Genomic DNA, 17,899 nt, shown 5'->3' with positions numbered 1-17,899 from the left:
ATCCCAGAATAGAAACCAAATGTTCACAAACAGAACATATACAAATTAAATAATCTTAAACTTACTATCTGTGTCAGGGTGGTTCTCTATATAATGGGTTGTCTAATGACTATACATAAAAGAAATATATCCTACTATGAAAAAGGCTGATAAAAGTAATTCTAATCAAAAAGCCCTCTAAAATCCCATAGTGCCTGGAAATTATTCATCATCATTATGGATAGCAATCATTACTCTTCCACTGAGAAAATGAGGAAGTTCGACTAAAAGTGTATGGAATCTAACAACTGATCTTAAAAAAAAAAAAAGTTGTCATTGTTGTTCAGGGGGTGGTTTTATTTTGAAACCTTCAACATAAGTTATCTTGTATTATAATGGTACACAAAAGCAGAGTAAAAAGCTGCATAAACATTTGGGCAGAATGGTATGACTGCCTTTGTATAAATTTAATCATCAAAGCTTACCCTACCTTCCTCAGTTCATTAAAATCTTCCGTTATGATATTTTTGGGTATCCTCTAACACTGAAAACAATAATGATTAGTAATGAAGAAACTGCAAATCCCTATTCTAAGTATTATGATTTGATAAGTGAAAAATCAGAAGCTATTCTCTATTCTAATGACAACTGAACCAAAATTTCATGACATTTTAATTTCAACATTCATGCTGTTTCCTCATTCTAAAAATTATTAAAAATAATAAATAAAAATTAACTATCAGTTACAAGTGTTAGTAAAATATAACAGCTATTGCCGTCCATATTGTATTTGACTAGGATAGCTACAACACATTAGCAAAACTTTTTGTTTTAGTAACTGTGAATCTAATGTGCATAGAATCGTTAGTTTAACTTGCATGGATTTTTACATATTTGCCTTTACAAAGTTGCTTTTAATTCTACAACGTAAGACTCTTGAGACTGACAAAAGAAAAAAGGAATTTGGTTTAAACTAATATTTCTTTCTTCTATTGTGTTGCAGCTATTGCAACGTGAACTCCAATGACTCTCAAATTTTTCTATAAGAAAGATCTGAATTTAATTTTCCTCAGTGAAATTACCATATATATAAATATTTGCTATAAGTACCTGATCTAGAGAACTTCATGAGTTAATTTCAAGGTAAGTATTTTCTTATACAATGGAGTATGAATATCATCAATTATTAACATAGTTTAATAATAGTCATTATACACTCAGTGAGGACCAGCAGTGGGACAACTAGGGTACTGGGCATGCCATCCAGCTACACTGAGTGGCTAAAGGCACATCCCTGCTAGTCAGGGCCTGACAAAACGTAGTCCACTGGAGAAGAGAATGGCAAACCACTTCAGTATTCTTGCCTTGAGAAACCCATCAACAATATGAAAAGGCAAAAAGATGTGACACTGAAAGATGAACTCCCCAGGTCAGTAGGTATCCAATATACTACTGGGGAAGAGCAGAGAAATAGCTACAGAAAGAATGAAGAGGCTGAGCTACAGCGCAAATGATGCCCAGCTGTGGTTCTATCTGGCAGTGAAAGTAAAGTCCAATGCCATAAAGAACAATACTGCAAAGGAACCTGGAACATTAGGTCCATGAATCAAGGTAAATTGGATGTGGTCAAACAGGAGAGAGCAGGAGCAAACACTGACATCTTAAGAATCAGTGAACTAAAATGGATGAGAATGGGCATATTTTACTCAAATAACCATTATATCTACTACTGTGAGCAAGAATCCCTTATAAAAATGGAGTAGTCCTCATAGTCAACAAAAGAGTCTGAAATGCAGTACTTGGTTGCACTCTCAAAAATGACAGAATGATCTCGGTTCATTTCCAAGGCAAATCATTCAACCTCACAGTAACCCAAGTCTATGCCCCAACCACTGAAGAAGAAGCTAAAGAAGATGAACCTGAAATATTCTATGAAGACCTACAAGATTTTCTAGAACACCCAAAAAAAGATGTCCTTCGCATCATAGGGAACTGGAAAGCAAAAGTAGCAAGTTAAGAGATACCTAGAATAACAGGCTGGAGAAGGCAATGGCACCCCACTCCAGTACTCTTGCCTGGAAAATCCCATGGGCGGAGGAGCCTGGTGGGCTGCAATCCATGGGGCTGCTAAGAGTCGGACAGGACTGAGCAACTTCACTTTCACTTTTCACTTTCATGCATTGGAGAAGGAAGTGGCAACTCACTCCAGTGTTCTTGCCTGGAGAATCCCAGGGACGGGGGAGACTGGTGGGCTGCCGTCTATGGGGTCGCACAGAGTCGGACACGACTGAAGTGACTTAGCAGAATAACAGGCAAGTTTCGCCTTGGAGTAAAACTCAGTAGTAGCCACAGAACTGGAAAAGGTCAGTTTTATTTTAATCCCAAAGAAAGGCAATGCAAAAGAATGTTCAAATTACCATACAATTCCACTCATTTCACATGCTAGGAAGGTAATGCTCAAAATCCTTCAAGCTGGGCTTCAGCGGTATGTGAACCAAGCATTCCCAGATGTACAAGCTGGATTTAAAAAAGGCAGAGGAACCAGAGATCAAATTGCCAACATCCACTAGATCATAGAAAATGCAAGGGAATTCCAAAAAAACTACTTCTACTTCTGCTTCACTGACTATGCTAAAGCCTTTGACTGTGTGGATCACAGGAATATTCTTAATGAGATGGGAATATGAGACCATATTACCTGCTTCCTGAGAAACCTGTATGAAGGACAAGAAGGAACTGTTAAAACCTGTTATGGAACAAAAGACTGATTCTAAATTGGGAAAGTACATCAAGGCTGTACATTGTCACCCTGTTTATTTAACTTACATGCAGAGTACATCATGAAAAATGTCAGGCTGGATGAATCACAAGTTGGAATCAAGATTTCTGGGAGAAATATCAACAACCTCAAATATGCAGATGATACCACTTTAATGGCAGAAAGTGAAGAGGAACTAAACAGCCTCTTGATGAAGGTGAAAAAGAAGAATGAAAAAGCTGGCTTAAAACTCAATATTTAAAAGATGCAGATTATGGCATCTGGTCCCATCACTTCATGGCAAATAGATGGGGAAAATGTGGAAACTGTCAGATTTCATTCTCTTGGGCTCCAAAATCAATGCAGATGGTGACTGCAGCCACAAAATTAAAAAACGCTTGCTCCATGGAAGAATAACTATGACAAATCTAGACAGTGTATTAAAAGGCAGAGATATCACTTTGCCGACAAAGGTCCATATAGCCAAAGCTATGGTTTTTCCATAAGTAATGTACAGATGTGAGAGTTGGACCGTAAAGAAGGCTGGGCACCAAAGAATTGATGCTTTCGAACTGTGGTGCTGAAGAAGACTCTTGAAAGTCCCTTGGAAAGCAAGGAGATCCAACCAGTCAATCTTAAAGGAAATAAAGCAAGAATATTCACTGGAAGGGCTGGTTCTGAAGCTGAATCTCCAATACAGTGGCCTCGTGATGGGAAGAGCTGACTTACTGGAAAAGACCTTGCTTGGGAAAGACTTGCTGGGAAGAGTGAGGGCAAGAGAAGTAGGTGACAGAGGATGAGATGTTTGGATGGCATCACTGACTCAATGGACATGAGTTTGAGCAAACTAAGGGAGATAGCAAAAGACAAGGAAGCCTGGCATGCCGTAATTCATGGGGTTACAAAGAGTCGGACACGACTTAGCGACTGAACAACAACAACAAGAAATACTCTAAGATTATTAGACTATATGAATATTACTTTACCCAGTTTAAACTTCTTCCAAGTTAAGTCATCGATCTAAACAATGTCATTTTTCACTTTCCAACCTGTGAAATATCCTTCATATTATACAGAAAGATCATAGAATCCAAACTTCATCACAAACTGCTCCAGCTCATCATAAAATAATTTCTTCACAAGCCACCAGGTCTCAATATAAGAGTTAAAAAGTTAACTTAACTTTTTAATATTTAACTTTCTAAAAAGTTAATTTAACTTTTATATTGTAAACTTCCTAATTCAAAGCCCTGTCAACTTACTTACTTTTGGTTAATATAAGAGTATACTTTCAGTCAATGTCTTATTTAGCAAATAGCTGTGATTTCTCTTTTATATTTCTCTTTTACAAAGATAGCACACTGATAACTATCTTCACCTTCAATCATAAATATATAGGAAGCAAGATAACTCATTTAGTGAAATACAACACTATGTGCAAAAGGGCCCTCATTAAATATTTATCTTTAGCAAATATTCCTAATATCGGTTAGACAAAAGGCTATCCATTTTTCCCAAATTATGCTAAAGAACATCTCAATCATTGCTAATAATACATATTTGAATTATTTTAATTAAAATTTCATTTTAAATGGCCAAAATTATATCACATTGTGAGTTAAGAAACATACAATGATTCACAAATAAATGAACAAAATAAAGACAATCTGCAAAAAGTACCATTAAACTAACTGGCAGAGAGGGATGATTTGTATTTGAGGTCTTCTTAAGAAACTAACCTGGTAGCTGTTGAGAAAGTAGAAAAAATAAGTATTGTCTTCTGCCCCTCTCCCAACTTTCCTGGTATGAAGCTCCTAAAACTCTTACAATTTCCAAACTGATAAGTACACTAGGAGCATCTTTCATTCTCACATTGGGTCTTTGACCCCAGTTCCTGAAACAGAGTTCCTAAATCCCTTGGAACTTCTTGAGTGAAACCAGTATCTTCTGCTGTAATTAGGCAACTATTACTGGGTTTTTGGATGGGGGCTGGTCACTAGAAACACCAAGTAATGATTAGAAGCTTGGAATTTTAGCTTCAATCTCCATTCTCCAGAGGAGGGTAGGGGCTGCAAATGGAATTAATGATTAACACATCAATGTGATGAAACTTCCATTTAAAAAAAAACAAAAATATGGGGGGTTCAGCAAGCTTCCAAGCGTGCACACACACACACGTAATATAAGGGTGACGCACCCCAACTCTATGGCAACTCCTGTCTCTGGACCCTTTCAGACTTCATTCTATGTATCTATTCATCTAGTTGTTCATCTGTGTCCTTTATTATGGGCTTCCCAGGTGGCGCCAGTGATAAAGAACCTTCCTGCCAACACAGGAGACATGGATTTGATCTCTGGGTTGGGAAGATCCCCTGGAGATGGTCACAGCATCCTTTAATAAAATGAAAAAAGTGAAAGTTGCTCAGCCATGTCCGACTCTTTGCAACCCCATGGACTGTACTATCCATGGAATTTTCCAGGCCAGAATACTGGAGTGGGTAGCCATTCCCTTCTCCAGGGGATCTTCCCAACCCAGGTCTCCTGCATCGCAGGCGGATTCTTTATCAGCTGAGCCACAAGGGAACTAGTTAAAAAAAAGTAAGTGTTTCCCTGAATTATGTGAGCTGTTCTAGAAATCCAAGTGGCAGGTGATCATGAAAACCTCTGATGTGCGTAGTCAGGTAACGGAAGTTGTGGGTAGTCTGGGGATCTACTATTTGCAACTGATATCTGAGGTGGGGGGCAGTCTCCTAGGACTGAGTCCTTAACCTATGGGATCTGATGCTTTCTTCAGGTAGACAGTGTCAGAATTGAGTTAAACTGTAGGACACCAGCTAGTGTCCTAAGTGTCCTACCAAAGAATTGCTTGGTGTCAGAAATAAAAATTCATACACTTGGTTTCTGAAATGTTGTGAAAAGTGGTAGTCTGTCAAAGTAAAGGAGAAACACAGGAGGAGGACTAGTTTTGCCAAGACAGCACCAATACAACAAATTCTAACATAGTACGAATCAATTCTAACAGAGATGTTCACAGACCAAACTGGCCAAAATAATGGATTCCATACGACATCTGAAAGGTATCTTTGTAAGTGGTGAGGCAGTACAGTTTAGCAAAGCAGTCTTAGAACTTGTTCTGGCCATAGAACCCTTTTTGTTACCCTGTTTCCCCTGTTCCACTAATAACCCTATCATTTTTAAGAGCTAAATTGGAGCCCAGGATCTGCTCTTCATTAATTAGTAAGGATATAAGTCCTGGTTCTTCTAGCTAGCAAATCACTGAACTTCAATTTTCTTATATATAAAATGGAAATAATACCTACATCACAAAGCTACTGTGAGGTTTAAAGTAAATAATGTATTTGAATATTCCATAGCTTATTATAAGTTTCTTAGATATGTATTAAAGATGAACATAGAACAAAAATAGAGAAACATAAAAATATAAAAGCTTCTGATTACTAGGAAGAGTGGAAAATAGGCCAAATACTTAAGCAGAAAAAACAAGTTTTCTAATGTAGGAAAACAGGATAAAGATATTATGAGGAATTTTAAAAAGAACTATCATTATCACCATCATCATCTCTACTATGTGCCAGACACAATGCTTGGTAGTATGCTCACAACATCTTAACATTTCATTCTCACAACAATTCATTAAGATATTTACTATCATTTTTCAACAAGGAAATTAAAAGTTGACTAGACTATAAATTAAACACAGGATGAGATTTTGTCTGTGTTAATCATGAGAAACGCTGGGCGGGAAGAAGCACAAGCTGGAATCGAGACTGCCGAAATATCAATAACCTCAAATATGCAGATGACGCCACCCTTATGGCAGAAAGTGAAAAACTAAAGAGCCTCTTGATGAAAGTGAAAGAGGAGAGTGAAAAAGTTGGCTTAAAGCTCAACATTCAGAAAACGAAGATCATGGCATCTGGTCCCATCACTTCATGGCAAATAGATGGGGAAACAGTGGAAACAGTGGCTGACTTTATTTCTCTGGGCTCCAAAATCACTGCAGATGGTGACTGCAGCCATGAAAATAAAAGACGCTTACTCCTTGGAAGGAAAGTTATGACCAATCTAGACAGCATATTAAAAAGCAAAGACATTACTCTGCCAACAAAGGTCATCTAGCCAAGGCTATGGTTTTTTCAGTAGTCATGTATGGATGTGAGAGCTGGACTATAAAGAAAGCTGAGTGCCAAAGAATTGATGCTTTTGAACTGTGGTATTGGAGAAGACTCTTGAGAGTCCCCTGAACTGCAAGGAGATCCAACCAGTCCATCCTAAAGGAGATCACTCCTGGGTGTTCATTGGAAGGACTGATGTTGAAGCTGAAGCTCCAGTACTTTGGCCACTTAATGTGAAGAGCTGACTCATTTGAAAAGACCCTGATGCTGGGAAAGATTGAAGGCAGGAGGAGAAGGGGATGACAGAGGATGAGATGGTTGGATGGCATCACCGACTCAAAGGACATGGGTTTGGGTGGACCCCGGGAGTTGGTGATGGACAGGGAAGCCTCGGGTGCTGTGGTTCATGGAGTTGCAAAGAGTCGGACACGACTGAGCGACTGAACTGAACTGAATCATCATTTTGTAGCAGATGGCCTAGTGGATAGCAGGCACTCAAAAATATGTATTGGCCAGATGGATGGATGATGAAGAGAATCTCCAAAAAGTTACCTGCTGGAGACACACAGTCAATGGTGATGTCTGAATTTAAACCTGAGTCCAGCTAACTCCAGAGCCCACACTCTAACTCAGCATGTCTTAGAAGGGCCTCATCATATAAATGGATTAACAGAAATGACTAATAAAAGGAGAGCATTATGTCGAGCTGGAATTAAATGAATCTTAAAGACAGCATCTAAAGTAGTATCAAAGGTAAAAGAGAATAATAAGAAAATTAGCAAATGGTATACTGAGTAGGACTGTATAAGAAATACTTAACAGATAATAAATAAATCCAAGAAAGCAATCTTGGACCATGAATGTAAGGAATGTTTTAAGCAAATAGTACAGAGTATGATTCTGGTCTGAATGAAAGGTACAAAGGAAGACAGGAACAAAGGGCTGACGTAATGGATTTGACAATGTAGCTGATTTACAGAAGCAGCATCAAGCTGGGAGGAACAAAACCCAGTTGCACACAGAGGTGAGAGAAGATCATGATCTATTCTAAGACCATCAATGTGTTAAAAGTTGAAGTAAAAAGAAAGCTACAAAGGAAGAAAGTATCCAAACTAGAAATGGGCCAAATCTGTAAGCTAAGAAATAACACATTAACTATTTTTAAATGGCTGTTTAGTCCTAACTGGGGTGGCTAACCATATACAAATAAGTGGAGGTGCAGAAAAATATTATAAAGGCATTAACTTCATGGACCTAGTTATGAGCCACTAAAACCACAGAATTGGAAAGAACAAAGAACTGAACTCAGGGGGACAGTTCAGGGAGAAAACTTTATAAAGAATCATGAGGGTTGATTCTTTATAAAGTTGATTTTTCATAAAGAACACTGCCCAGTTGAACAGTAGCCATACTCAGTTTTGTAAATTAAAGCTTCCTAAACTACATTCTTGACACTTTTTTATGAACACTACACATATGACTAGTCTAAGCAATCATTTTATAAAATTCTAGACATATAACCCCAAATCCACTTAAGTCAGTCTCTATTTTAGTCTCTTTAGACAGATTAAAGTCTCCTCAGTTAATTGCCCTAGTCCTTTAAAACAAAACAAACAATAACTCAGCAAAATTTTAGAACATCTTAACACTGACAAAAGGCATCAACAAAATAAACTATTCCCAGAAAAGCCTAAAAAGAGACAAAGCTGACAGATATTGCTGCCTATTGATTTGTGTGTATTTTTAAACACTTACCTAAGCAATTTATGACCATTTGTTGTGGCAACTTCAGCAAGGCTTGTTAGAATCTTTAAATACTGGCTTTCACTTTGCTGAGACAAATGCTCCAGAACTTGCCGTAACTAAATTTTTTACAAATAAAAAAATATAATTACATAATAATCCAGTAAACTTTGTCAAGAAATGAAGTACTTATTAGTTTGGTAAGTATCCCAAAGCTCAATTAGCTGAATCAAGTCCTTTACAATTATCTGGCCTTGTATAAAATCAAAAGCTTATACAGAGATAAGATGACATAAAATTTTTATTCAAACTCACCCAGTGAAAAAGTATAAATAGATAGAACAGAAGTCACCAAGTATTTTTATGGAAATTAATGCCAAACCTCTAAAATGTAAAAAAAACTTAAACTCTATAATTTTTCAAAGAGTAGAGTATTAAAAATACAGAGTTCAGTAAACGTGATTACTAATCATAACATGATATTCCTTCTTAGGTTCTTTTCCTCTACCTATGGGAAATATTCTACTTATCTTAAGAAGAGATCAAAGGTGCAGAGGACAGAAGATGCACAGGGCCAAATATCAGCACAAAGTTTATTAATTATTATGCAATTCATACTCGCCCTATAAGCAGATAAGCCAATTCAAATTATTTAAATATTTACATAATAAAATTACTAAACACATTTGTAAAATGCCATATGCACCACATATGAACAAAGCTTGTTCGTTTACATGCTATTAGCACAATTATATTACCATGTTTTCTCGGAGATCTTCATTCTGTGTCATTTGAATAATTGTCTGGAAAAGCCTAGGGTGATACTGAATTAATACTTCACAGGTCTCTCCATATCCACCCTAAAAACAAGAGTTAAGATTATCTAAGTTTAAATACAAAATTCCTAAAGGAAAACCTGTTTCTTCTACATATAAGTTTGGTACCAAATATGTGAGTCTTCCACACCAAGCAACTGTCCAGTTCTCTGTGGACACTGACTGGGTGTCCCACCGTTTAATTCAGTTATGATGCTAACTGCCTTGGAGTTAGGGCATACTACACAGTAGGGAGTCAGTCCTGCAAGAGTGCCCCCAATTCAAAAGCCAATCACAAGTCCATATCACCCATTCTTTTGACTGACTATAAGTAAGGTGCTCCCAAGACCTACTCCTCAGGTTTAATAATTTGCAAGAACTGTTCATAGAACTCAGGGAAACACTTTACTTACATGTTTACTATAAAGGCTACAACTCAGGAACAGGCAAATAGAAGAGACGCATAGGGCAAAGTATGAAGGAAGGGGCACAGAGCTTCTGTGCTCTCTCTGGGTGACCCACCCTCTCAGCACTTTGATGTGTTCACCAATCTAGAAGCTCTCGGACAACCACACTGTTTAGGGTTTTTATGAAAGTTCCATTACACAGACATGAATGATTAAATTATCAGTCACTAGTAACTAAACCCCAGAGAAGGCAATGGCAACCCACTCCAGTAGTCTTGCCTGGAAAATCCCATGGACGGAGGAGCCTGGTGGGCTGCAATCCATGGGGTTGCTAAGAGTCGGACACGACTGAGCGACTTCACTTTCACTTTTCACTTTCATGCATTGGAGAGGGAAATGGCAACCTACTCCAGTACTCTTGCCTGGAGAATCCCAGGGACAGAGGAGCCTAGTGGGCTGCTGTCTATGGGGTCGCACAGAGTCAGACACGACTGAAGCGACTTAGCAGCAGCAGCAGCAGTAACTAAACTCAGTCTCTAGCTCAACTCCCTCCCCAGGAATGGGAGACGAGGCTGCCTCTAACAACATGGATGGCTCATCTGTCAACCAGTCCCTTTCCTGAAGCTACCAAGGGTCTTTCAGTCACCTCATTAATACACAAAAAGACATTCTTATTACTCTGGAGATTCCAAGGGTCTTAGAACCTCTTGTGTTAGTAACTGGGATATAGGCAAATATATATTTCTTATACTATCACAGTTTCTTTTAAAGATCATATTCTCAACAGAATAAGAATCTTTGCACCCATCCTCTCACTTGAGGGGAAAAAAAAAAAAACAATCTTACCTGTCTCAGTTTCTATTACAAAGTAAAGTGAAGTGAAAGTCGCTCAGTCGTGGCCGACTCTTTCTGACCCCATGGACTATACAATCCATGGAATTCTCCAGGCCAAAATACTGGAGTGGGTAGCCATTTTCTTCTCCAGGGGAACTCCCCAACCCAGGGGTCGAATTCAGGTCTCCCGCATTGCAGGCAGATTCTTTACCAGCCGAGCCACCAGGGAAGTCTAAGAATACTGGAATGGATAGCCTACAGTAGGAATATACACTAACAACATACCTGTACACATAAATCCAGAGGGGTTACTCCGTTTTTATCTGACAGATACTTGGCACCTCGTAATAGAAGAATCTGTGCTGTGTCTCTCTGACCATGACTGTATAGAAACAGAACCAAGTTAACATATGATCTTTTTAATAAGACATAAAAATGTCTTTCACAATAAATTATGGACAGTTAGTATCAATCAACAGAGGATGGCAATTTTGACACACTGAGACGAAGATCTGAACTACAACCTCAACAGTTAGAAAAACTTACCAATGTTAAGTCATACTTTAATAATGTAGATAAGAAACTGACCTAGTGAATCTTAGAATTGAACTTGGGACATATTACTACAATAATGCATAACATTTTGAGATAAGTTGCTGCTACTTGGGCTTACGCTGTTTTTTTCTTTCAATCACTTTCTTCTCAATTCTAGCCTGACCTGCTTTCCACCACAAAGGTCCAAGTCTCCAGATTTCTTAGTCCAAAAGAATCTCAATACAAAAAACAAGTGTACATTTTATGACACTTCAATACTTGGTGAAAAAAAAAAACAAAAGGAGGAGAAAAGACAAAAATCAAAATAAATAAATGGGGGGAGATTAATTAGCCAAAAATACTACCTAATTCCCAACCTTCATTTTATCAGTCCACTCAGTCTGGTTTCTGCTGACAGCTATTCAATCTGATCTACAATGAAAAATTCTTATCCACATGCCCTATTCACTCTATTTGCTCTTTCAAGTAGGTGTAGCAACCACTCTAAGCCAGAAAGAAGTTGTTTGGGGAGTTACAACCACTAGACTCTAGATTTCATTATTTTTTAATAAGATTTTTTAAACTTTTTTTTTATGTAATTTTTTGGCTGGGCTAGGTCTTAGTTGCTGCTTGGGCTTCTCTCTAGTTGTGGTGCATGGGCTTCTCATTGCAGTGGCTTCCCCTGTTGTGGAGCACAGGCCCTAGAGCACTCGGGCTTCAACAGTTTGCTGCACATGGGCTCAATAATTGCAGCCCCCTGGCTTTAGAGCACAGGCTCAGTAGCTGTGGCACACGGACTTAGTTGCTCCAAGGCATGCGGGATCTTCCTAGACCAGGGATCGAACCCATGTCTCCTGCACTGGCAGGCAGATTCTTTACCACTGACCCACCAGGGAAACCCCTGCAAGTGGAAGTGTTAGTCACTCAGTTGTGTCTGACTCTTTGTGACGCCATGGATCATAGCCTACCAGGCTCCTCTGTCCATGGAATTCTCCAGGCAAACATAGCGGAGTGGGTAGCTATTCCCTTCTCCAGGGGATCTTCCCAATCCAGGGATCCATGCTTCCTGCACTGGCAGGTAGATTCTTTAACACTGAGCCACCAGCAAAGCCTCTAGGTTTCTTTATTTAAAGCTACTTTTACAAAATGCCCAAGGAAGTCATACAGTTTCAAAGAGTATCTGATCAAAGAATTTTATTTTGTGGATGAGAAAACTACTACTCAAGCACAAGTGAAACTCGAACTCATATCTCTGGTTTTCTATACCGATACTCTTCCCACAGTACCGTTATCTAAAAAGGTATGTTATTTCACAGAGATAAAGACTATACAGATTATTAGAAACTTAAATAGATAAAAACAACCTACTCATTCTTTTCCACAAAATGACACTGCATAAAGTGTAACTGAAATTAATTTCAAAAATAGCATCCTAGTATTAACCTGGTGGCAGATATTAGGTTTATCACTCTCTTGAAACTTTATAATACTGATTACCTTCCTTAAAACAAATATCAACAGATGAAAAATAACTTAAGAACAGTATCTAATTTACTCTAAAAAAGCAGAAAATCAAGAAACCAAGTAAATCAACAATCCCTCCAAAAGCAACAGAAACTAATTTTACTAGTCTACATTAAGAAAAGTCTTCATCAAGCATCATTTCAGGTGGAAGTGCTGGCCAACACATTATGTATTACATAGTTAACAGTAATTATTTTACAAATAACACTGTCCTATTCTGTGTAATACCTAAAAATAAGGACTATGAGAAAAGAAACTAACTGGAGCTTACTTAACTTAAGGAAACAATGATTTTCTTAAGAGTCAGACAGGAATGAAGTCACTTAGCACTAGTACCAATACTAAGGTTATGAAAACCCCAGATTTACAAAGCTGTTCTGTTCGACTTTAGTGACATTTCTTTTACAATTATTCACTACCTGGGTCAGATGACCAATCTTCCCAACTAAACTGTAAAATTCTTGACAATAATTTGTTCCATAGCACCAAGCAGGGCAATTGGCTTATAACATGTACTCAATGTATCTGTTGAGTTATATGACGGGCTCTCATTTTAGATTACCATTCATTTGACAAGTGAGCATTAAATAAGGTACTGAGCTACCAAAAATAACAACAAAAAACCTTGAATAATAATTTATTTAGGATTAATTTCTTACCACATATAGCAACAAAAATAATTAATATCAAGGAAAAAAATCACTATGACATTCTTATGAAGCTGGAGTAATTTCCAAAACTACATTAAAATCTCATCTGTAACCAGGTGGCATTTCATTTCAAAAGTAAGTTAAAAGAAACAATTGCTATAATACATAAAATCTGCATAACCTCATTAGGGTCACAAGTGACTCATGTGAAAAATTGCAAAGAAGATTATCCTGTTACAGACTTCTCAAAATGCTGCATGAAAGATTTTTCAGTTCAAATAACTACATACATGTGCTCAATAACTATTCTTTACAATTCAACTTATTTTTTTTATACTGATTGAGATAACTCCCTTCAAGGAAGTGCCAATGTATTTTATGGAAACTAGGAAGTTGGCAGAAGAAGGCAATGGCAACCCACTCCAGTACTATTGCCTGGAAAATCCCATGGACGGAGGAGCCTGGTAGGCTGCAGTCCATGAGGTCGCTAAAAGTCGGGCACGACTGAGCGACTTTACTTTCACTTTTCACTTGCATGCATTGGAGAAGGAAATGGCAACCCACTCCAGTGTTCTTGCCTGGAGAACCCCAGGGACGGGGGAGCCTGGTGGGCTGCCATCTATGGGGTTGCACAGAGTCGGACACGACTGAAGTGACTTAGTAGCAGCAGCAGGAAGTTGGCAAAGATTTAACTAATAAGAAACCTGTAGTATTTCTAAAGCACTTAGAATTGATTTCTCAAGAACTTTCAGGTCTCTAACTTTAGGCTCTTGCAGTGATACAATTTGAAAACTTGGCTAATGTGCATATAGTATACATATCACAACATTTTTTGGAACTGCTGATAAAATAAAGAGGCTGTATTTTCTATATTTTCTAATAATGGTTCTTTCCTATTCTAAAAGTTTGCAATTTTGAGTCTATGGACTGTTTTACGTAGCTACTTTGTAGTGGACTTCCTAACTGAAAGGAGTTGCCTGGTAGTAGCTGTAAACCAGGTTCAGAATCTTACCTCTCTCACTTTTATTACAGACCTCCAAAATGCCATAAAAATCTCTCTAATTTACTGAATTTATATAACCCCAGCTAAACCTTGCTTTCCTTAACAGAATAAAAGTTATCTGCAGTTACAGAAACTATTTGAAAATCACTACACATCCAAACCTTTATTAAAAGAACCAAGTTAAGGGAATGGGAAGTATTATGACTGAATGCAAAACCAACCTAATCATTTAAGGATCTGAAGCATTTTCAGATACCATATAAAAGTCTTGAAAACAAAGGCACCTGAAGATTTGGGCAGAAGGAGAAAATCAGTGTGTGCTTATAGTCCACATGAAAAAAATCTAGTGAATTATCCTAATTCTCATACAAAATACCTAGAGAAGAAAAGCAGCCAGGAGATACTTCCTGTCATAGTTTTAGTTCAAAAGCAATCTGAAATGACTCACTCACAGTAGTATTATTTTATTAAATAGTGTTCAGAATTAGAATAGAATACAAAGGAAGAAAGAAAAGGCTTGCCTGTACTATGGGATAAGAGTCAAATTTGTTAGAAAAACCTGCAGAGCAATGAAACTGAATGAGGACAAAACAACTCTGTGCTCACTAAGTGTGGAAAAGCATGCTAGGGGTTAATGAGCATCTACCAACTACTAAGTGTAAAATCCTCTGCAGGATGCTTTAAATAAGCCATCTCATTTAATTAGCACTATGGTTCCACAAGGTATGTATCAGTATTGCCATTTCACAAGGAAACAAAGCTTCAGAGGTCAAGAAGTTACACAGTTTGGGGGCTGTGATTTGAACCCCACCTCCTATACAGTTCAATACCTTCTCAATTTAATTAAAAAAAACACCTGTTTCAGCCGATCCTTGAATGAGACACGTTGTGATATACCTACTAACATCTCTCAACAATAAAAACTTACATTAAGTTCAGCTTTTTTATCTTAGAGCCCTGTAACTTGTCTACAAGATCAACTTGTTCTATTTCTCACTTTCCTTTCCCTTTTATGAGAAACAATACATTGGGAATAATTTATAATTTTTAATGTATACCTTTAGATATCATGAATACAATTAGAAGTCCGCCTACAAAATGAATCATCTTCCATGTTCCATATTTATCATCCTGCTACAAAAAGAATTTATTTTCTAGTTTCAATTTTAATTGCATTTGCTTAACCATCTTTGTTCAATGAGATATGTTTGCCTAGTTAAAACTTAATGACTGGTATATAATACTAGCAGAAAGCACATCTAAAAAGTTCTTTTACACATCCCTATGCTCAGACTAACTATACGAATATGACAGTTAAGTACAACACTAATATACCTATATTTTACCAGTACACATGGCATTGTTTTACATAAGATAGTTTTCAAAAACGTAATTACAGTGATTCACTCATTCAAAAACCTTTCCAAAGCATCTAAACACAAAGCACTGTACCACACAAGGAATATAAAGTGATGAATAAGACAAAATTCTTTCTTTCATTGGGCTTTCAGTCCAACAGGGGAGACACATTATAAACCAGTAAATAAACACTATAAAATACAAAGTGCGATGAAGGAAATGATCATGATGCTGTAATAGGAAATATGCAGAGAGGCCTACTTAGATTGGTCAGGAATTCCTTCCTAAAAATTAACAATGAAGCACATGGAGTCAGCCATATAGAAAGTCTATGGAAGAACATTTCAGGCAAAACAAAAAGCATGTAGAAAAAGCCTGCTGGAAAGAATCCACTGCATTTGAAGACTCAAAGAGAACCAATGTGGCTGAACCACAGTGAGCTAAGCAGGGTCAGACCACGCAGGTCTCGTGAAAGAAGGCATACATGCATGCTCAGTTGCTCAGTCATGTCCAACTCTTTGTGACCCCATGAAATGTACCCTGCCAGGCTCCTCCATTCATGGGATTTTTCAGGCAAGAGTACTAGAGTGGGTTGCCAATTTCTCCTCCAGGAAAGAAGGCAGGGTTTGGATTTTAATGGAAATTCAATAAAGAGGCACTGAAAAGTTTAAATACAAGGTTTAAACAAAGAGATAACAGCCAAATCATTTTTTAGAAGGTCACCATGGCTTCTGAGGAAAGAACAGAAGGTAGGGAAACAACAGAGGAATCAGGAAGACCAGTTAACAGGCTATTGCAGTATTCTAAACAAGAGGTTACAACTTTAACTAAAGTGGTTTAGCAAGGTAGAGAGAAGTGATGAGATTCAGAATGTATTCTCAAAGTGGAAATTACTTACTAATATACTCCAAGTTGAGGGTCAGAGAGAGAGATAAAGAGAAATAAAAAATAATGACTAGTTTCTGGCTTACACAACTGAGAAGATACGGGTTCCAATGACTGAGATGAGAAAAACTGGAGAAAAGGCTTGAAAAGGAAATCAGAAGCAATATTTTGGATATGTCAACAGTTGAGATTCTCTGAGACTTCCAAGGAATGATGTAAATCAAGAACTGGACATTCAAATCTGAAGTTTCAAAGAAAGGTCTGATCTAGAGATAAGCCCTCAAGATAGGATATGATTTCAGGAAATCAATTATACTATTCATAAATTCAGGACACAAAAAAGGAACGGGTGTTCTAGCCAAGCAATCGAATTTTAAGTATAACATGAGAAAAAACCTGGATTCAGGGAAGATCTAGAGGTCTAGAGATTCAGAAGTCTTTGTGTTCTAATTGAAGGCTTAATGATTTGAATTAGTCAGATCAAAGCAACATTAGAGACCCTATAAGAGAAGTTAAACAAGGAGAAAAGCAGATGTTTCAGCTAAAACAAATCTCCAGGGAATTCCTGGGGGGTCCAGTGGTTAGGACTCAGCTCTTTTACCGCCAGGTCTCAGGTTCAATCCCTGGTCAAGGAAATAAGATCCTGCAAGCAACATAGAGCAACGAAAAAAATTTTTTAAACCTCCGGTAAAATGACATGAAAAAGAAAAGAGCTTTCTGGAGAGCATTATAGCTAAAATAGGGAGCCTAAATAAATACTACAATTCTTATAATCTAAACCAAAAAGAAAAATCAAGTGTACTGTGAACTGCTCCTAACTGCAACTAATTGAACATATTGTATGGGGTTGGGGGGGAGGTATGTGTATAATTATTACGCTGTCAGCTCCTTAAGGACTGGGCTTTATTTATTACTGTATCACTAATGCCTTTAATACTACATGGCACACAGTGAGTGCTAAATAAATGTTTGCTTATTACATGAATGAATCAATGAATAAAAAGTATGCTTAAAGAAAATGAACTAAAACAAAAGTGTAAAAACAACTTAATGCATAACTTAATATTTAATAAGAATGATTAAAGAATTTTTTTTTAAGTTACAAATCCAGAGAAAGCAAAGACACGGCTCTGAACTAAGACATACTTTAATAGCTTATCCTATTGAAACTAAGTTGGTACTTGAAAAAGAATGATGGAAATTACTGGATTATTGATATACCTTTCTTATTACTTACCAAGTAATTAGCCTAAAATTTAAGCAATCAAGTAA

At 37.3% G+C, this 17,899-nt stretch overlaps 1 protein-coding gene across 7 annotated transcripts in view; it reads right to left on the bottom strand.

Annotated features, from left to right (window-relative positions):
• HACE1 (HECT domain and ankyrin repeat containing E3 ubiquitin protein ligase 1) overlaps positions 1-17,899 on the bottom strand; it is a 118,346-nt gene that overhangs the window by 60,142 nt on the left and 40,305 nt on the right. For all 7 annotated transcript variants that reach the window (XM_027551322.1, XM_027551326.1, XM_027551327.1 and 4 more), the window contains 3 exons: positions 10,958-11,054; positions 9,375-9,476; positions 8,629-8,735 (listed from right to left, as the gene is read on the bottom strand). In XM_027551322.1, coding sequence (XP_027407123.1) covers positions 8,629-8,735; positions 9,375-9,476; positions 10,958-11,054 — 306 coding nt within the window. The remainder of the gene's footprint in view (positions 1-8,628; positions 8,736-9,374; positions 9,477-10,957; positions 11,055-17,899) is intronic.

Source organism: Bos indicus x Bos taurus, chromosome 9 (assembly GCF_003369695.1).
Source record: "Bos indicus x Bos taurus breed Angus x Brahman F1 hybrid chromosome 9, Bos_hybrid_MaternalHap_v2.0, whole genome shotgun sequence".
NCBI lineage: Eukaryota > Metazoa > Chordata > Mammalia > Artiodactyla > Bovidae > Bos > Bos indicus x Bos taurus.
This window is presented reverse-complemented; position numbering and strand designations above follow the sequence as displayed.